Source organism: Fringilla coelebs, assembly GCF_963513975.1.
Source record: "Fringilla coelebs genome assembly, chromosome: 21".
In the NCBI taxonomy this organism is placed as follows: Eukaryota; Metazoa; Chordata; class Aves; order Passeriformes; family Fringillidae; genus Fringilla; species Fringilla coelebs.
The window spans coordinates 3,728,535-3,749,520 of NC_140047.1; the positions used below are offsets into that span (position 1 = coordinate 3,728,535).

General features: G+C 51.4%; 1 protein-coding gene across 1 annotated transcript in view; it reads right to left on the minus strand.

Annotated features, from left to right (window-relative positions):
• WHRN (whirlin) overlaps positions 1 to 20,986 on the minus strand; it is a gene marked incomplete at both ends in the record, with an annotated part of 57,332 nt that overhangs the window by 20,399 nt on the left and 15,947 nt on the right. The window contains 2 exons of the mRNA XM_084219596.1: positions 4,647 to 4,772; positions 18,605 to 18,820. Coding sequence (XP_084075722.1) covers positions 4,647 to 4,772; positions 18,605 to 18,820 — 342 coding nt within the window. The remainder of the gene's footprint in view (positions 1 to 4,646; positions 4,773 to 18,604; positions 18,821 to 20,986) is intronic.

Here is a 20,986-nt window from a genome sequence, read left to right on the forward strand (position 1 = left end):
AAATAAGGGAGTGCTCAGCTTCTCCAGGAGGGCAATGGGTCAGGGCAGATGATCCATGTGGGAAGGGTCCAGGACAGACCTGTGGCATTCACATCCTCTGATAAAATCCCTTCCCCCAGGGTTTTTCTCCTGGGAAGCTGAGAAGCCCCAGAGAAAAGGAAAACAATTTTTCTCTCATTTGCTTCTCCTGTGCTGTGCTCATGTGGAATGTGTTTGGAGATTGTTCACCCACAGGTGATTGTTCCATTGCATTCTGCTGGGAGTTGTTTTCACTCTTTGGCCAACCAGGGCCAAGCTGTGTCAGGGCTCTGGAGAGAGTCAGGAGTTTTCATTATTATCTTTTAGCATTCAGTAAGTATCCTTTCTGCATTCTTCAGTATAGTATAGCATTCTTTAATATAATATAGTATCATAAAGTAATAAATGAGCCTTCTGAGCACATGGAGTCAGATTCACCATTCCTGCCTTCCTCAGGGCATTCCCAGCAAATCCAGCACAGGGCAGGGAATGAGGGGGCTGTGGCTGGCTGAAGATGGGTCCTTTCCCCAACCAGTGCAGCCCAAAGAGGGGAGATGAAAGCCCAAGGAGGGAAGGGGCTCTCTGGGGTGGCAGTGCTCGTGTGTGGCTGCATTTCTCTTCACAAGGCACAGCTTCCCAAGGATATTTTCTGGGAATCGTAATGAGGAATCTCAGAGAAAGTAAAAACAATTTTTATCTCAATTGCTGCTCCTCTTGTTGAGCTCTTGTGGAATGCATTCTGGAGATTGTTTACCCAAGGTGAGCAATTGCATCCACATGTGTGTGTCTGGACTGGCAGCAGACAGTCACAAGATTTGGTGCAGTTGGGTGCTTGTGCACTTTCAGTTTGGATGTACTGTAATAGAGTATAGAATAATATAGTATAATCAAGCAATTAATTAGCCTTCTGCTATCAATGCAGTCACATGCATCATTCCTCCCTGACATGGGGCTCGCTTGCTTTTCCAATATTTATGGCACTGATGGAGGGAGGTTTATGGTGGCCTCCCAGGAGAGGAGGTTTCTGTCCCCATCCAGGTGACACCATTGGAAAGACCAGGAGAAATGTCACATCTTGGGTACCACAACCACAACCTGCTGAGTGAATTTGTCACTTTGCAGCTGATTCCCAAACTCTGAGGGAACCACAAGGTTTTGACTTCATCTTCTTTTTTCCAGGATATTTGTCTGTGTCCAGACCTCAAAGCTCACTGCAGCTTTCAAAGGGTGGCACTGGGATGAAGGACTCGAGGGAGCTTGCAGATGACACCAAATTGTGTCCAGGGAAGGGAACAGAGCCCCAGGAGAGGCTGAGGGAGCTGGGCAGGGGCTCAGCCTGGAGCAAAGGAGGCTCAGGGGGGCCCTTGTGGCTCTGCACAGCTCCTGACAGGAGGGGACAGCCCAGGGGTCGGGCTGTGCTCCAGGGAACAGGGACAGGAGGAGAGGGAACGGCTCAGGCTGGGCCAGGGCAGGTTTAGATTGGATATCAGGGAAAATTCCTTCACCAAAAGGGTTGAAAGGACTCTAAAGTCCCCTTCCCTTGAAGGATTTAAAAGCCATGTGGATGTGGCACTTGGGGACATGGGGCAGTGGTGGCCTTGGCAGTGCTGGAGGAATGGTTGGACACGATGATCTTGGAGATCTTCTTCAGCCTAAATTGCTCTTTGTTCTATGTCAGCCAGTGCTGAGGTAAAGTCATTCAGCTCTTCCTATTTACAGTCTCCCTTTCCCTCTCCTCTCATATCTGGATAAATATGAATCATGATTTTCACCCCAGCCCTCGTTCTGGGAACTCAATATTGAGTTGTTTGCTCAGAGCAAGCTCCCTGGAATCTGCTATTTCTGATTCAAAGGTCAAGCAGAGCAAACAAAAATGGCTTAAGGAGGAAAAAGAACCCCAATGCTGACAAAACACAGCACCAGGAAAAATGAGCAAGGAAGAAATGAGGGCCAGCAGGGCCAGGAACAGCATCAGGAGCTCAGCTCGTGCCAGGCACTGCTGGGGACAGCAGGAAGGAGGCAGGAAGGACAGAAGCTGAAAGCAAATGAGGCTGACTCACCTCCCTCCTCTAAACCCCACTTTTTCACTCTCAGAACTTCCTCAGAGGCAGCAGATTTTCAAACATGCCCCAAGAACACATTGTCAGAAGTTTCTTGAATGAATAAACATGGAGAAGGCCAAGGCCAAGCCTATGAATATTAAATTATTGACTGAGTGCAGAGCCCCAGCCTGGCTTTGGCTGCAGTTCTGTCTGCTGAGGGAGCAGGACAGCAGCACCTGAAGCAGCACCAGCAGGGCTGCAGCTCCTCTGGGACCCTCATCTCACCATCTTGGGCTTTGTTTCTGGAGCTGGCAAAAGTTCTGGGCCTCAGAGGAACTTCCTTGGTTTTGCCTGGCTTTCAATAGCTTTTGTTTGTCCTTCCATAAGGGGAGTGTAAAACATTATTTATTTAAAGTGTAAGAGTCCGAAATTCTGATTTGGTGCCATCGATACAAGGAGATAAAAATAAAATGTCTGATAAAATTACAGATAGGTTTGGGTTAAAAGGGACCTTAAAGCCCATCCAGTGCCACCCCTGCCATGGCAGGGACACCTCCCACCAGCCCTGGCCTTGGGCACTGCCAGGGATCCAGGGGCAGCCCCAGCTGCTCTGGGCACCCTGTGCCAGGGCCTGCCCACCCTGCCAGGGAAGGATTTCTGCTTTGTCTCTCATCTAAACACCTTCAGAATCAGCTCCATTCTGGTACCAAACTCAGTGGAAGCAAAGCCCACGGAAGGATCCACTCCTGGGAAGCCAGCAGGAACCTTCCCATCAGCCCAGCCAGGCTGTGTTGAACCCACATTGAGCAATCCCTCAGTATTTCCATTTTAGAGAGCAACAAATTACCTGGAAATCACATTTATCCACCAGTTCTTGCTTCCTTGTGGCATCACATCCCTTTCCCCACCACCTGGAGCAGCAATCTACACCACACCATGTCTAACAGCAGGACAGAAAAGGCCTTTTTTACCTCCAAACCTCCAGGCAGCACTGAATTTACAGCCTGTAGCATGCACAAATCAGGGTGGGAAGCAGCTGTGAGGATCTGAAATCACACCAAGCCTGACATCCAGCACAGCACGAGCCTGCTGGACACACAAATCACTGCCTGGAGAGCAGAGCAGCAGGGGGAGATCTCCAGAATCAACAAGCAGAGGCTCAGGTGTGCAAACAACAGTGGAGGACCTGGGGGGACAGGGCAGGGAACTGGCACTGCTCTGAGTGCTGAGTGTGGTTATTTGCTGGCATTCCAAGCAGGCATGGAGGGATTCAGCCAGGAGTTCTGCTGTTGGGACTGTCCCTGTGACATCTCCTCACTGCCAGGGGATGCAGAAGGAATAAAACCAGAGATTTCCCTCTGCACCAAAACCAGGGAACAGAAAAAACACCAAGGAAAACAATGCAGCTTCTCCTTTCTCATCCTGCATTTAAACTTGCAGGCTTCTGGGCTTTAGGGGGTGGATCCTGAGCCTGGCACAGGGGACAAACATGCTGGTGTCACCCACAGCAGCTCCAAGCAGTCCCTCCCCTTCCACATCTACAAACAAATTGTCCTGTGCCTCTTCTCGTCCCTGTCTCACAATCCTGTGCCCCAGAGCAGTGCCCCTCTTGCTGATGAAGCCACCAACATCCCTGGGACACAGCTGGGGACCAGCCAGGGGGGTGGGCAGAGGTGCCATCCTGCACTCTGGGGTTCTGCAGAGAGCTTGCAGCAGCATTTCTGCAGCCTGGAAAGAACTCTGCCATCCCCAGGATGCCCTGGAAAGCACTCTGCCATCCCCAGGATGCCCTGGAAAGAACTCTGCCATCCCCAGGATGCTCTGGAAAGCACTCTGCCATCCCCAGGATGCTCTGGAAAGCACTCTGCCATCCCCAGGATGCCCTGGAAAGCACTCTGCCATCCACAGGATGCCCTGGAAAGCACTCTGCCATCCCCAGGATGCCCTGGAAAGCACTCTGCCATCCCCAGGATGCTCTGGAAAGCACTCTGCCATCTCCAGAATACTCTGGAAAGCACTCTGCCATCTCCAGGATGCCCTGCAAAGCACTCTGCCATCCACAGAGTGCTCTGGAAAGCACTCTGCCATCTCCAGGATGCCCTGCAAAGCACTCTGCCATCTCCAGGATGCCCTAGAAAGCACCCTGCCATCCCCAGGATGCCCTGCAAAGCACTCTGCCATCCCCAGGATGGCCTTACAGCTCCCTGTGCCATTCCCAATGACCCCATCAGGGCCCAGGGTCCATTTCCCTGCTGGGGACCTGAGAGAGATTAATTAAATTGATCCAAACCTCCCTGGAATCTGCTATTTCTGATTTAAAGGTCAAGCAGAGCAAACAAAAATGGCTTAAGGAGGAAAAAGAACCCCAATGCTGACAAAACACAGCGCCAGGAAAAATGAGCAAGGAAGAAATGAGGGCCAGCAGGGCCAGGAACAGCATCAGGAGGAAGAAATTTTTTCCCTGAGGGTGGCAGAACTCTGGAACAGCTGCCCAGGGATGAGGTGGAGTCTCCTTCTCTGGAGACATCCCAACCCCACCTGGACACGTTCCTGGTCACCTGCCACCCTCTCTGGGATCACTCTCACCTTCAAGCCAGTGCTCTCTGCCTCGGAGCCCTTGTCCACACCCGTGATGTAGATGCCCAGGGAATACTCTGCCCCTCCTCGGATCATCAGGCCCAGGGATTTCCCTTCGTTCAGGACCAGGTTCACCTGCAGGGGAACAGGGAGAGACATTGATGGGTGTCCAAAGCAGAGGTGGGACACAGGCACAGAGCTGGCTTGGACAGCAGCTCCTGTGGGATTGAGGAGGCAGGGGGGACCAGGAGGAAAAGATCCAGGGGCTGAGAGGTTCAGCTACTGAGGAGCAGCATGTGTGGGGGGAATGTCAGCCACAAATCAGCTGATCCACAGCAGCTTTCCACTCTCTCCTTCTACAGGGTGTAAGAGAGGGTTTGCAGTTTCCTTCATTGGCCTCAGGATCACCACAAGGGCCCTGGAGACCCTGACAGGAGCTCTGGCCTGGCTGGGGTGGACGTTTTCTGGATGTTATCCCCAGGGATTGTTTGCAGGTGTGCTCGCTGTGCTTTCACAGAGCACTGCTCAGAGCAGGTTCTGACAGATGCTGGCTGCTCCTTCCCTGCACTGCCCCGAGCTCTGCCAAGCACTGCCTTGTCCTTGGTGCTGACCCTGCCTCACAGACCGAGGGGTCTCACACCACGGCCCAGGACCCTTCCCCACCCTCTGGCCAGGTGCCATCCTTTGGACTGAGACTGCAGGAACGGAACTTTTGAGAGGACTTGGGTGAACCCCCAGGACAGCGGTGAATCCGTGCGGCTGGGCCATGAGGATTCTGTCTCGTTGGCAGCTTTATTCCCCTTCCCCCTTTGTCTTTCTGTCCTTGATTTCCTTTTCTGATCCCTCTATCACATTTGCTGCTGGCCCTCAATAGAGGTGCATTTGTTGTGATTAAACTGACAGTCCCCTGCTGTGGAGAGTTTTGTGGGCACCTGGTTAGAATAGAGGGATCATGATAAGTTGCGGCTGGTAAAGCAATAGGGTCGTGGGCAAGGACACTGTCTCCTTGAGCAAGAAGTCATATAACAACAGGATAGAGAAAACAGGGTCTAGCCAGAGTAGAAAACCACAAGCATCCTGAGTATGTGATAGCAGAGGTGGAGCTGACCTCCACCTGCAGACCAATGATGAGCTCTACTTTTGCAATATGTATGAACCTTATTACTATGCTTATAAAAGTTTGCTTATTGCCTAAATAAAGTTGAGACTTGTTGATCACCATCGGATGTGCTTGTCTCCCGTCGACTCTGACACCCTGCTGTTTGTCTTTTGCACTTTTGGGATCTGGAAAGGAACCATCCCCACCCCGCTCACCCCAGAGGATGGTGACACAGGTGCATCCCAGGGGTAGAGACCTGAGAACAACCCCCAGAACCCCAGAAGCAGCAGTGGGGTGGTGCCAGGCAGCACTGGCTGTGAATTCCCCCTTCTGGCATTGCTGCCTGAGCAAACAGAGCCATGATCCCCTCTTGGATTTGTTGGGAATGTCCCAGCAAGGGCAGGAATGATGAATCTGATCCATGTTCTCAGAAGGCTAATTTAGTATTAATAGTATTAAAGAATACTATACTATACTAGAGAATACAGAAAGAATGCTTACTGAATGCTAAAAAGATAATAATGAAAACTCCTGACTCTCTCCAGAGCCCTGACACAGCTTGGCCCTGGTTGGCCAAAGAGTGAAAACAACTCCCAGCAGAATGCAATGGAACAATCACCTGTGGGTGAACAATCTCCAAACACATTCCACATGAGCACAGCACAGGAGAAGCAAATGAGAGAAGAATTGTTTCCCTTTTCTCTGAGGCCTCTCAGCTTCCCAGGGTGAAGGAATTTTTCAGAGGATGTGAATGCCACAATACCCCTCCACCCAGCCTGGCATGAGCCCAGCTCCAGCCCTCTGCCCTTCCCTGAGCAGAGCTGACAGTGCAGAGCCTCCCCACAGGGAAAACCACGTGCCTGATTATCTCCAATTAACAACACCAGGACAACCTTTCCATAGATCCAGCCCATTCTGCAGAAGCCATTTCAGACTTCCCACAAGCTGCCAGGCAGCATCTGGACAGATGTTCTCCCCCTGCCTTCATCCACCCTCTCCTCCTCACAGGGCCTGACAATATCTGAGTGTTCAGGTGGGGATTTGGAGAGCAATCCTGTGCTCAGCTCCCTCGAGGACTCTCCATTTAAATTGGCCTTTGTTCACTCTCTGCATGACACTTTTAAAATGAATAACTCCAGGGTTATTTTTTTATTTTGCTCCCAAGTTTTGAGTCACTTCTGGATAAAAAGCAGACAGCAGGAATAAAAACAAATGAGAAAAGCCAAAATGTGTTTCACACTGATAGAAACAACCAGAAACAAGCTGTTTGTGAAGGGCTTTTATATTTAAACCCCTTTACTGCAGTCAAACCAAAATCTTGCACATTTACCTGGATGGAAAAATAATTCCCAGCTTCAAGTCAGTAATTAATCCATCTTTCTAGAGGACACAGCATCACAGAGGGAATTCAGGCCAGCCTTAGAGTAGCTGGTATTGAAAACCCATTTTCTGTCTTGGTGATAGAAACACAGAAATCAGCAGCAGGACAAAAAGCCACCTAAGGCTCCAAATTCTGGAATTAGAGAAATGGATGCAAAGCTGGAATAAGAATTGTAAAACACCAACTACCTGTACCAGCATCCTTCTCTGAAAAACCTGATGTTCCCTGGCTTTCCTTTCCCTGTTTTAAAAGGCAGAAAGTGCTGGAAACAATTTTAGCATGGAAGGATTATAAAGGAATTATAGAGACCTTCATGCTCCAGGCTGGGGAGATGAGCTGGGCACTGAACCCACCCAAAGGAGCAGCTGCCTGTCACATCCAAGGGCACTTTGGTTTTCTCCTCACAGGGAAACCTTGCTCTGCACCACAGAACACTTGGCTGAGTGTTTTTGAAAATTAGGAAAATATTCAACTTTTCTGAAGTGTTGTAACTTTCCAGTCTGTCTGATGGCATTTAGGATTTCCCTGCTGTAAGTTTTTTACCCCCCTGTGGCTGTCCCTCTCAAAAAATCCCCCAGTTTGGGAAAAAAATATAAGTAGGAGAAATGCAGCAAGGTGCCTGGAATCACAGATCACACCAGAATAGACTGGGAATGGCAAAATTCCCTCTGTAAGTCCCTGAATGACATTTCTGGAGGTAGAGGGTAGCTCCAGGAGGAGTTAACCCCAAATGCCTGCAGGCAGACATTTCCATTTGCCTTTAACACTATCCTGGTAAGCTGAGAAGCTGCTCCCCCCACCTGGGGAGAGCATCAGGTGGAGTAAGAGATACCCCCTGTCCCTCTGCTCCTCAGGTGCTGCCACGTGAGCTGCTCGGTTTGGTCTGACCAAAATGTGGAGACAGTTAATTCACCCTTTATTGGAGACAGTAAATTAACACTTTATATGGAATTTATAGAGCCAGGCACTAATGCAGCACAGGGTTTGAAAAATAGAAAGGCTAAAATCTGAGGGCATCAGGTGAGAGGGACTTTCTGATGAGGATCCTGTGGGAGAAGAGAGGTCTGAGAGGGGATCCCACCAATCCATAGAAACACCTCCAAGGGGTGTCAGAGGATGGTTTGCCCTGCACTGAGCAAACCTGTGCTTCCAGAGGCAGGGAAGGCACAGATACAGAAATCCTGGAGCCACAAAAACCAGCCAAATCTGTGTGAGCAAACCTGTACTTCCAGAGGCAGGAAAGGCACAGATACAGAAATCCCAGAGCCACAAAAACCAGCAAACCTGAGCTCTGTGTTCAAACCTGCTGGCAGCCCAGAAAGTTGGGTAGCTCAGGGTTTAATTGCATCTCTTAATCAGCTAATAGCTGCAGCTCCCTGAATGAAGCCTGCAGCAGGAGCTGCCAGGAGCAGCGTGGCAGAGCAGGGAGCAGCCAGCTCAGGGACTCACTGCAGATTTTGGGAATGGCTGGGGAAGGGAGAGACTGCTGGGGTCAGCCTGGGGAGGGGAGGTGAGGCCTTTGGGGCTACCTAAAACCAGAGGGCAGACTGAATGAAGGCAATAAAAAGCAGGGATATTTATTGAAGGTCCTTCAGGTACATTTAGGGCAGACAAAGCCCCCCAGTGCCTACACCCAAAATGGATGATGGCTCAGGGGTTTCACACTTTTATAAGTTTGGGCCATTATTGGGGGTTCATCTGCCAATTACTCCAGGTAATGAAGTCATTGACCCCAAGTTTGCTCCCCCAAACTCCCTTTTGTTTCCATCTCTGGGCCTGAGGCAGTGAGGTGTCCTTGAGTGCCAGGCCTGGAGAGGAATTGTTGTGTCTGCCCAAACTGGGAGAACAGCAGCTCACACTGAGTGTGGAGTTTGGAGTTACACACTAAAGAATTGCAGGGTTACAAATATATAAAAGCTCAAACCCCAAGGGATCAGAGGAGCAATGGAGGGATAGGCTGATTGCCAGGATGAAGCAAAGGCTGAGCCACTCCATGCCGAGGGCTCGGGGACCTCAGGGGACAATTTGCACTCTCCTTCCCAAGGGCCAGTGTCTCCAGTGCTGGCACAGCTGGGGTGGTGACAGGAGGGGTGGCCCTGCCTGCTGGCTGTCCCATTGTCACACTCCTGCCAGCCTGGCCCATGGCCCACACACAGCTCTGGGGTGACCCTGCAGCACAGACCCAGCTGTGCCCAAGGAGGGAGCTCAACCCGTGAGCAGGCTCCCAGTGGCTCCCAGTGGCTCCCAGTGGAGATCCAGGGTCCCTCTGGGAGCCTCAGCACAGCATTCCCTGAGCTCCTAAATCCAGACTGTCCTGACACCAACCTGAACCAGGCAGCAAACAAGGGCAGCTGTTCTGTGGGGGAAACTGAGGACATCCCAGATAACAGAATGGTTTGGGTTGGAAAGGACCCTAAAGCCCATCCAGTGCCACCCCTGCCATGGCAGGGACACCTCCCACCATCCCAGGCTGCTCCCAGCCCTGTCCAGCCTGGCCTTGGGCACTGCCAGGGATCCAGGGGCAGCCACAGCTGCTCTGGGCACCCTGTGCCAGGGAACAATTCCCAATATCCCATCTACTTCTATCATCCTTCAGCTTAAAGCTGCTCCCTGTGTCCTGTCATTCCATGTCCTTGTCCCCAGTCCCTCTCCAGCTCTCCTGGAGCCCCTTCAGGTCCTGGAGGCACAGCAACACCCAGGCAAGGCCATCCCCACACCTTGCCAGGCATTCCACAGCACATCCCTGCCCAGTGCCCACCTCCTTCCCTGTGCCATCCCCAGCCCCAGGTGACTCCAGCGTGCATCACACAGAACCATTAGGAAGTCCAAGGTCACAGTTTTAATTTCTGTTTCAAGGCTGAAACATCTGCCATCTCCTGTAGCAGGAAATGAAGGAAAAAAAAATTAAAATGCCATCACTTGCTCTGAGCTGATTCCTGCACAGGATTGCTGCTGTCTGGCTTTATGGAATTACCTGTTGACAGATTCAATTTTGCCATTAGAAAAAGGCCTTTCAGGCAGGAATTAGCCTGCCCCAGTAGGGCTCAGCACGCAGCTGGGTGGCTGAGGAGGTTCCAGCCATGCTGGCAGCTATTTCCAGGCCATTACTGCTGCCACACGACACCAACAAGGCCTGGGGAGGCTGGCAGGGCTCATCCTCCTCCTGCTTCCCAAGGAAACCCCACAGTTTGTGTCTAGACATCCTGCACGCAGCGAGTGTGGGGAGGCAGAGCTGCCTCACAGCCTTTAACTGAGTCCTGGGGGCACCCAGGGGTGCCAGGGCCACCAGAGCTGTGCCAAGGTCACCCCCACCCAGGGCAGCTCCCTAAGACCATGCCAGGACTTGGGCTGCCACCCAGTGTCCAGCCCTGGGGACAGGGAGCAGCTCGCAGGGCTGGGGGTGACACAGAGCACAGGGACAGTGACAAACCAGGTCCTGTGCCCATCCCAGCCCCAGGGCAGCTCCTGCTGAGCCCAGCACTGCCTCCCCCCAGGGCAGGGCTGGGCAAACACCAGCACCACTGCTGGGGCTGCTTCTGCTGAAAGTGATGCCTCAGGTTTCAGCTTTTCTATGTTTCACATTCTGTGCTGCTTTAGTCTGTGGGTCTGGGTTCACATCAGGGGATGGTGAGCTCTGTGCACAGAGCAGGGAGACAAAACAATTCCTGCTCCAGCTGGGCACCAAGGACAAATGAGCCAAATCTCAGGCCAGGAGCACAAACCCCGTGGGCTGGAGAGAGAAAAACAAGCAGGGTGGGACTGCAGGGGCTGAAGCTGGGATGGGACAATGAACTGCAAGGTGCAAATGGAGCAGAGCTGATCCCAGGGAGAGACCCCGTGCCCGGCCGTGCATTTTGGGGCCATTTTGGTTCATCTTGGGTGCAGCCCTGGCTGGGCTCTGGTGCTGCCCAAGGTGGATCCATGGAGGAGATCCTTTGGATAAATCCCTGCTTTATTCTTTAGCTCTGTCCAGCCTCTGCTCCAGGGCAGCTGCCACAGGGCATCAAAAGTGCCAGAAATAACCAAGAAGTGGAACTGCTGCCCTCAGGGTGGGCTGGGCTGTGACACAAAGGACATTTTTGGGTAAATCTGCTGGGACAGGGCTACAGAACGCCTGAGGCAGAAGGGTCACTCCTGGAAACATGGAAGGGCAGGCTGGATGTGCCTGATGGAGCTGAAGATGCCCGTACTCACTGCAGGGGGTGGACTAGATGGGATTTAAAGGTCCTTTCCAACCCAAACCATTCCCTGCCTTTAATCCCCAGGACCCTGCTGCACCAGTGGCTCTCATCCCATATTCCAGTCCCACATGGAACTGAACCAGCCCCCCACCAGCCTGGATATCCCTCAAGCTGTAAACAAAATCAAACCCCAGCAAGGTCAGAGCAAGCAAACAGTGAGAGACATGGGGAGCTGGATCATTCACACTGCAAATGTCATTACAGACTAATAGAGAGAAATCCTTCCTTCCCTCTCCTGCATCTCTTATCCTTCATGCTCAAGTAGTCACCAGCAGTGTCTCAAACATTCAAGCCATGCAATATTAGCACAGATATTTTATTTTTTTTTTTAAATAATAATTACTGCTGCTTTTGGCTCCAGAAGTGCCTGGAGCTGAGGAGATGTTCACACTCCCTTTATTATGTTTTCTTTCTTCTGCTGCACCAAAAGCTTGCAGGAGTGAGCAGCTCCCCTGGCAATAAGCACATTAAGGCACCAATTCAGCTGATGGAATGGTGCTTCTCAGAGAACTCCCAGCACTGCCAGAGCGCTCTGCACACTTCATCTTCCTCCCAGCTCAGCAGCACCTCTGAGTTTTCACTGTCTGAGGGTTTCCAAAGTGCTTTTAATGAAATAAGCTGTCAATCCCAGAAGTCCATCAATGACAATTCACAGCACAAATGGCTCTTGCTGCTGCTGTGACAAATCCAGAGGACTCTAAGCCTGGGCAGACAATAAAAATCCGAGTGCTCTGGAGCAGAAGGTGAGCATGGGAAGCAGGTCCCAGCTTTCCAGCAGGCTGTGACATCCTGGCATGGACTGGGGGCTGTCACCTGCTGCTCTGTCTGGCCTGGCTCCAGCAGCATTTCCCAGAGCTCTGCACTATTGCAAACCCTCCCTTTCACACTTCCTGACCACTGGTGACTCCCCCTGCGGGCACAGGGCAGTGCATTCACCAGGAAAATGCTAAATTTGGGAAATACAGCACCTGCCCCACACAGAACAGCACAGGATCTCTAACACCTTGCACAGCCACAGGCTGAACCTGCCAGCAGCTCCTTCAGCCCAACATTCCCTTCATCCTTACCTCCCTTCTCCAGTGCTAGGTCAGGTGTACCCTGAAAATCTGGCCCAGATCTCAGCATCCCCAGAACAGCCCCTGAGCCCAGCTCAGGGCAGCCTGGATTCTGCCTGGAAGGGGATGGGGAAAGCCAAGCCAGCTGCCAAATCCCACTCCCCAAATCCCCTTGGAGGGGATTCTTCCACAGCTGGAATGGAGAAACCCCAGTGCCCACAGGAAAGCATGGCCAAAGCCCCAGGCTGGGAATGCTGCCTCTGGGGCTGGAGCACACTGCCCAAAGGCACCCGAGGCAGGCAGAGCCCAACCACCCTGTCCCACAGCTGAGCCCACCAGGGTGAGCCCACAGAGCCCTGGAAGGATCAGTCACACCATCACACAGAGCCCTGGAAGGATCAGTCACACCATCACACAGAGCCCTGGAAGGATCAGTCACACCACCACACAGAGCCCTGGAAGGATCAGTCACACCATCACACAGAGCCCTGGAAGGATCAGTCACACCATCACACAGAGCCCTGGAAGGATCAGTCACACCATCACACAGAGCCCTGGAAGGATCAGTCACACCATCACACAGCTCATGATCCCACAGACCCCTGAATTGCTCACTCACACCATCACACAGCTCACAGTGCTGCTTTCCATTTCAGGCCTGATAACAAATCCTGGTTATTCTTGGGATAACCAACCCTAAACCTCAGTGACAAACCCTCCTTCCAGGCATGCAGATGGCCTGGAGGGGACAGGGATATTCCAGTGCCTGAAGAATATTGTAAATGCAGGCCACTGACAAGGGGAGAGAATGATGAATCTGACTCCATGTGCTCAGGAGGCTAATTTATTACTTTGTGATACTATATTATATTAAAGAATACTATACTAACTATACTAAAGAATGCAGAAAGGATACTTACAGAAGGCTAAAAAGATAATAATGAAAACTCCTGACTCTCTCCAGAGCCCTGACACAGCTTGGCCCTGAGTGGCCAAAGAGTGAAAACAACTCCCAGCAGAATGCAATGGAACACTCACCTGTGGGTGAACAATCTCCAAACACATTCCACAGGAGCACAGCACAGGAGAAGCAAATGAGAGAAGAATTGTTTTCCTTTTCTGTGAGGCTTCTCAGCTTCCCAGGAGAAAAACCGTGGGTGAAGGGATTTTTCCAGAGAATGTGAATGCCACAGAAGAGTGCCAGATGCCCCCAGCAGCCCTGAACTGAACCTTGGCAGGGCTGGGAATGTCCCTTTGACTCCAGAGGTGTTGCAGCCATGCTGAGCTGTGGCAGTGGATTTGCCTCTGGGGTTACATCACTCCAGCCTCCTGCTGCAGGGCTGGGGCTGCTCTGCTTGCCCAAAGCCTGTGTGAAAGCTTTGCCACATTCATTCCAGAACATTCAAATTGATGGGAAGTAGGAGAGAGTGGGATAAAACAAAATAACCAACTAATTCTCCCCTCAGAATGTAAAACCACCCACAAATCAAACAGTGCCTGTCAGTTCTGGTTGACTGGGCTGAATTAACCAGGGATGTGTTGCATTTATTTGCATTTTTGTGAACAGAATAACTCCACTTTCAGCAGTAAATTCTTTATCTGTAGCCACCCATAAATGTACACATAGAAATAAAAAGGAAGAAAACTGAAGGCAGGTTGTTCCCCTGCTCTGGGACACGTTTCCACCCCTCCAGGGTGCTCAGTAATTCAGGCCACAGCAGCTCAGCTCATCCCTGCCCTGCAGCCTGTGTGTCACACCAGCAATGTCCCACCAACAACCCCAGCCCAGCACAGCCAGGGCCTGGCCTCAGGGGGAATTGCTGCAGCACCAGCTGGCACAGCAAGGCATCTCTGGACATGGAGGTATCTGGGCAGCCTGAAGCATTTCAGAGTGCTTGCAGCCAGTAATTTTCTTTTTTTCTGCTCTTACAGATGGGAAATCAGGAGTGGAGATGCTGCAAAGTTCATGCCAAGCCTTGTGCCCTTGTAGCAGTGACCAATGTCCCTGCTGGCGTGTCACCAGGGAGTGGGGCCAGAGAAGGTTGAACACTCCTCCTCTGTCAGAACCCATCCCTCTGTCTGTCCTGGGTGGCTCCAGCCCCTGCCAGGGGGCTCAGGACCTTGGCACAGAGCCCAAGATCCCTGTGCCTTTGATTTTAACCCATGGAAAAAAATACCAACCTTGTATCAGGAATTGCAAGCCATGAGAGTTTAAGGAGAATAATAGTTAGTTTGTCACAGGGTGAAAAATAGATTTTGGGGGTTTTTAGAATGCCCCAAGATGGAGGAATTTGGGTGTGCCTTGTCCTTCTTTCTCCTCCTTCCTAGCCTCCATCTTCTGGGTGATGATGGCACTTTTGGATTGGTTTAGAGTAGGAACACACTGTCTAATATAGGTGATAGGTATTGGGAGGTGTCAATAAAGTACATGCAGTTTTTAGTAGAAAATGTTGACACCAGCCCAAGGGTGGGCAGTGTGCCTCAGACTGACCTGCTGGACAGATCTCAGCAGGCAAGAGAAAGAATGTATTAGAAAAGAGAAAATAAATAACCTTGAAAACCACAGCTGAAAAATCCTGACTCCTTCTTTGGCTGCTGGGCTGGGAAAAGAGACTTTCTAACACATCTTGGGGTCATCCTGACCAGCAGAGATTCTGAGACTTCATCACTGAGAGCTGCAAAGATTTCCTGCAGTTGTCACAGATTGTTCCCAGGTTAACAGAGGGGCTCCAGCCCCCTGTCCTGGGCTCAGAGTGTGATATCTGCTGGGGAGATCCAGAGGAGGCTCCAGGGGGATCAGAGGGATGGAGCAGCTCTGCTGGGAGGAGAGGCTGGCACAGCTGGGATTGTTCACCTGCAGAGGAGAAGCTTTGGGGGAACCTCAGTGTGGCCTGAAAGGAAAGATGGAGAGAGACTGTCCAAGAGCCTGGAGTGCCAGGACAAGGGGGAATGGCTTTAACATGCCAGAGGGCAGGGCTGGGATATTGGAAGGAGTTCTTCCCTGGCAGGGTGGGCAGGGTGCCCAAAGCAGTTGTGGCTGCCCCTGGATCCCTGGCAGTGCCCAAGGCCAGGCTGGAGCACCCTGGGACAGTGGAAAGTGTCCTCCTATGGCAGGATGAGCTTTAAGGTCCTTTCCAACCCAAATCAGTGTGGGATCCCCTGAAGATGCCAAAGGGCTGCCTGACCTTTGGAGCAGCACCAGGGAATGGCAGGACACAAGCTCAGATTTGGGAAGAGCCACTCCTCACACCTGGGCACAGGAGCACACACCAGGAAGGGCAGGAGCACACCCAGGGCTGGCACAGCTCCCCAGGGCTCACAAATGGCCAGGACCACAGGAGGCTGGGACAGGGCAGGTGGGGAAACCCAGGGCACTGGGAATATTTCTGTGTCTGCTCTGTTGTGCCCTGACCCCCAGGGCAGCACTGACTGTGACCCTCACTCATGGAGAAAGTTTCCTGGACTTCAAGATAGACTGGAACCCACAAAGAGTGAAATGGATTCTAGAGAGCAGTGTGGGTGTGTCACTGGTGAGAAATTGAGGGTTTGGGATTTGGGTGTGCTGTGGATGGCAGCAAGATGGAGGGCACAGGGTTTGTCCTGGGTTCCTTCTTCATGCTTCTTCTTCCTCCTTCTCCATGGGTTTGGGTGGCATTTTGTGACTGGGCAGGAAAGTCCCCATTGCAGCTCTGTGGGATCAGTTATTGGGTTAAAAGGGAAATAATCCAGGTGTCAGTTCTAAATTGGACAGTTTAGTCTTAAAAGCCCTTGGAACAAGAGATTGTTGGGCATTTTGTGCCTTCTAAGGAAAAGCTGCTGAACTCACAGCAGTGAGACTGTTTTACTGATCAGAAACAATAAACACCTGAGTCCCAACATGAATTACTGTCCCAAGTGCCTTCAATCCAGCCCCAGAGACACCACAGCTGGTACTGCCACAGGCAGGGGACACTCAGCTCTGGGTGTCTGAGCCTTCCACACCCACAGCCAGCCAGGGCTGAAGGAAGGATGTGAACAGAAACAACTCCCCACAGCTGCCCAGAGCTGCTGCTGCTCTGTCAAGGTGACACTGGGTGGCAGGCAGTGGGGACACCAGCCAGCAGAGCCTGCTTTCCTTCTCTCCTTAAAATAAAAATAATAGGCCCTTCTCCCTTGTGGCCCACATGAATATTTCATCAGCAAACTGCCTCACCCTGTATTAGATTTTTCTCTCCCTCTAGCTGAGATGGGAAGCTCACAATCCCTTCCAGGAGCTGGGGACATTTAGGGCATAGCCAGAGTGATATCAGGATAAAAGGATGGAAATAGCCAAGGGTCCCAGCAATTCTGTGTGTTTGGGAAGGCAGTGCTGACTCCTAGGGCAGTACACTGATATTCCATGGGGGGCAATGAGGAAACATTAATGGAAACATATTCCATGTGGTGGAAACACCACATCCTGCTTGTATAGGATGAGGTTCCCTGTCCCTCTGTCCCTCCCTCCACGGGCACCTGAGCACTGTGACTCTGCAGTGACACCTCTGCAGGCTTGGCTGGCCTGGGAAGTGTGAGGGAGAGGAGACATCAAATCCCTGAGATCAAATATTGCAGCTTGAACAGCCTGTGCTAGCTTCTCTTACAGCAAGGGCTGCTAAAGGAGGGCATCTCCCAGCCAGGGAGCAGGGCTGGAAATTCGATGTGCTGATGGTTTCCTTCTGTCAGAGGCCCAGGATCTGCCTCAGCACTGGCCACACTGCCCTGGTGTCACTACAGGAGCCATTCCCTTCCCTGCTCCTTTTCCTCTCACCAGGGTTTTCACTCAGGCTGCCTCTCCCCAAAAAAGAAAAGGAAAATAATCTGGTTTATTTCAGAGTGTTTGCAGAAGAGAAGAGTTGGGGAGGGGTATTTTTTTCACTAAGACAGAACTGCCAGGAGAGCCAGGAAAGCCTTGCCAGGAACACCTGAGGAAAGATCTGAACTGCAGAAGGAAGGGCAGGAATGCACTCTGAGCTCCAGCCCTCCACACCCACAGGTGACACAGATTAGAAGAGACCTCAAAGCCCACCCAGTGCCACCCCTGCTATGGCAGGGACACCTCCCACTGTCCCAGGCTGCTCCCAGCCCTGTCCAGCCTGGCCTTGGGCACTGCCAGGGATCCAGGGGCAGCCCCAGCTGCTCTGGGCACCCTGTGCCAGGGCCTGCCCACCCTGCCAGGGAACAATTCCCAATTCCCAATATCCCATCCATGCCTGCCCTCTGGCATGGGAGCCATTCCCTGTGTCCTGTCCCTCCAGGCAGGACCTTCCCTGCCAGCCCAGACTGGACAATCCCCCCCCTCCAGCCCAGCTTCTACCTGTGCCAAACAAGAACAAAGCCACCCCATCCCATCCTCCAGAGCTCCTGGGGGAAAAGCTACACCCGAGGGAGAAAACCTGCCTGTCCAAGAGGACACAGTCTCAAGCTACAGCAGGGAAGGTAGAGGCTGGATATTAGGAAAAAGATTTTCACTGAAAGAATAATAAAGGAATTGAAATGCTGGAATTGCTCTGGAATGCTCTTCCCAGGGAGGTGGTGGAATCATCATTTCTGGATGTGTTTAAAAAAAGACTGGCCATGGCACTTGGTGCTGTAGTCTAGTTGAGGTGTTAGGGCACAGGTTGGTCTCAGTGATCTTAGAGGTCTCTTCCAACCCCATCATTCTGTGATTCTGTGATCCAGGACAGCCAGTCCTGTAGCCATGATATTTTATGAAAAATCCTTTCCTTAGGACTTTCCCTCCTGAGAAGCTGAGAGGCCTCAGGAACAAAATGCAAACAATGATTGTCTGTGGGATGCAGCAGGTGGATCTGGGATTGGGCTCATGTGGTTGTTTCCAATTAATGGCCAATCACAGTCCAGCTGTCCAGACTGTCTCAGTCAGAGACAAACCTTTGTTATTCATTCCTTTTCTATTCTTAGCCAGCCTTCTGATGAAATCCTTCCTTCTATTCTTTTAATATAGTTTTTAATATAATATATATCATAAAACAATAAATCAAGCCTTCTGAACATAGAGTCAAGATTCTCATCTCTTCTCTCATCCTGGGACCCCTGCGATCACCATCACACAGCCCAGTGGAGAATGACACAGGTGACAATCCCAGGGTGACAAAGAGGGCTGGCCCTGCATGGAAAGAGCCCCCCAGGGCTGTGTCTGACCCCCCTTTGCTCACCTTCTTCTCATCCCCCTCCTGCAGGAGCTGCAGGTGGCTCCTCTTCTCGCTGTCCCTGCGCAGGGAGCTGTTCTGGTGGTGGGGCAGCCCCGAGGGGGGGGACACGCTGCGGCCCTGGGGGTCCACCCAGGTGTAGATGTGGTTGGTGACATAACCCCCCGGGATGCGCCCCACCGAGTGCACCGACAGGTTCAGCTTCTTGCAGCCCTTCAGCACCTGCAAGGCAAGCCAAGGACAAGGGGTTAATGTGTCACCATCAGACCTGCTGAAAATTCCCTTCCCCAGGATTTCTCTCCTGAGAAGCTGGGAAGGCTCAGAAAGGAAATGTAAACATTAATTATCTGATTGCTTGGATTGTGGTCTGGAGGTTGCTCACCAACAGGTGCAGCTTTGGTTTCACGTGAATTGTTTTTACTTCATGACCAATCCCAGTCCAGCTGTGTCAAGCCAAGGACAAGCGGTTAATGTGTCACCATGAGACCTTCTGAAAATTCCCTTTGCCAGGATTTCTCTCCTGGGAAGCCTCAGAAAGGAAATGTAAACAATAATTATCTGATTACTTGGATTGTGGCCTGGAGATTGCTTACCAACAGGAATATCTTTGGTTTCATGTGAATTGTCTTTAATTAATGACTGTTGGGAAGGATGAAAGTTTGACAAGAAAGTCTCACAGATATGTGTGCTTGGCAGAAAGATTTTTGAACGTAGAATCTGAAGAAGGAACAGAGTTGGAAGCAAGTTTTGATGTAGAAGAAAAGAATTGCTGAGCCAGTCTTACTGGATAACCAAGGAGGCAAAGGGTGTGTTAGTTAGAAGGGGTTTTTATGGCTTAGAGCAAGGGATAAACCCACCTCAAACAAGAAGATTTTTTTACCAAGCAGAAAGAGAGCACAGGCAAACAAGCCTGCCAATGTGGCAAGGAGAAAAAAGGTCTCAGAATTTTCCACTGCAAGAAAACTGAGAAACAACTTCTGGCTTAAACTGTGATGTACTGACTTGTAGTGATTGGAGAACAGTAACATGAATATGGTAATTATAGGAGTTGTGATGAGCTAGAGACAATAGTTAAGGGATAGATTGGTTCTATTGAATTAAGATGCTCAGACAAGAAAAGTCTATAATGCACTGTAATCAAAACCAAAAGGTCTCCAGGCCTGCCTGCAGCTGGAGGACAGGCACAAGCTCTGTCACCCATGACCCTGGACTGCTGCAACGTCTTGGATGCAATAAACTGCATTTTGAAGAGCCCCTGGAGTCCCACATCCCTCATTCAGGCTCTTACAAATGGCCAATCCCAGCCCAGCTGTGTCAGACTCTCTGGTCAGTCACAGTTTTTTATTATTCATTCTTGTTTTAGCCTTCTGATGTCTCCTTTCTCTATTCCTTTTAGTATAGTTTATCATTTTCTTTTAATATAATATCATAAAATAATAAATCAGCCAGGAACACCTGAGGAAAGATCTGAACTGCAGGAGGAAGGGCAGGAATGCACTCTGAGCTCCAGCCCTCCACATCTACAGGTGACACAGATTAGAAGAGACCTCAAAGCCCACCCAGTGCCACCCCTGCCCTGGCAGGGACACCTCCCACTGTCCCAGGCTGCTCCCAGCCCTGTCCAGCCTGGCCTTGGGCACTGCCAGGGATCCAGGGGCAGCCCCAGCTGCTCTGGGCACCCTGTGCCAGGGCCTGCCCACCCTGCCAGGGAACAATTCCCAATTCCCAATGTCCCATCCAGCCCTGCCCTCTGGCAGTGGGAGCCATTCCCTGTGTCCTGTCCCTCCATCCCTTGTCCCCAGTCTCTCTCCAGCTCTCCTGGAGCCCCTTCAGGTCCTGGCAGGGGCTCTGAGCTCTTCCCAGAGCTTTCCCAGGCTGGACATGGATGTCAGGCCCTCAGTGTGCAGCCAAACAACCTGTTGGGAAAAACCCAAACCTTAAACCCCACCTGTGCTTTGTTGGCTGCTTTGGTGCCATGGCAGGGTGCAGAATCTCATGACTGTCTGCTGACCCACAGTCTGCACACGTGCCTGGCCCTGACAGACCAAGGAAACAAAACACCACCCCTGTGGGTAAACAATCTCCATGTTGCATTCTGCTTTGGCACAACACAGGAGCAGCCAATGACATAGGAATTGTTTTGATCCTTCTTTTCTCTGCTTCTCTCACTGCTCCTCTCAGGTTCGGAGAATGTGAATCCCACAGCTTGGCACTTCTGGAGAGCTCAAGATCTCCAACTCTACAGCTGAATGATGGAGCTGCATAAAAAGCTGGCATTTTTCTGTTCTCTCCTGGCTGCAACAGAGTTAAAAGCAAAGCTGCTGCTGAGAAAACACAGAGAAAAGCTTCCCCATCAGCCAGGAAAGAGCAGGGTGGGGAGGTGAGGTG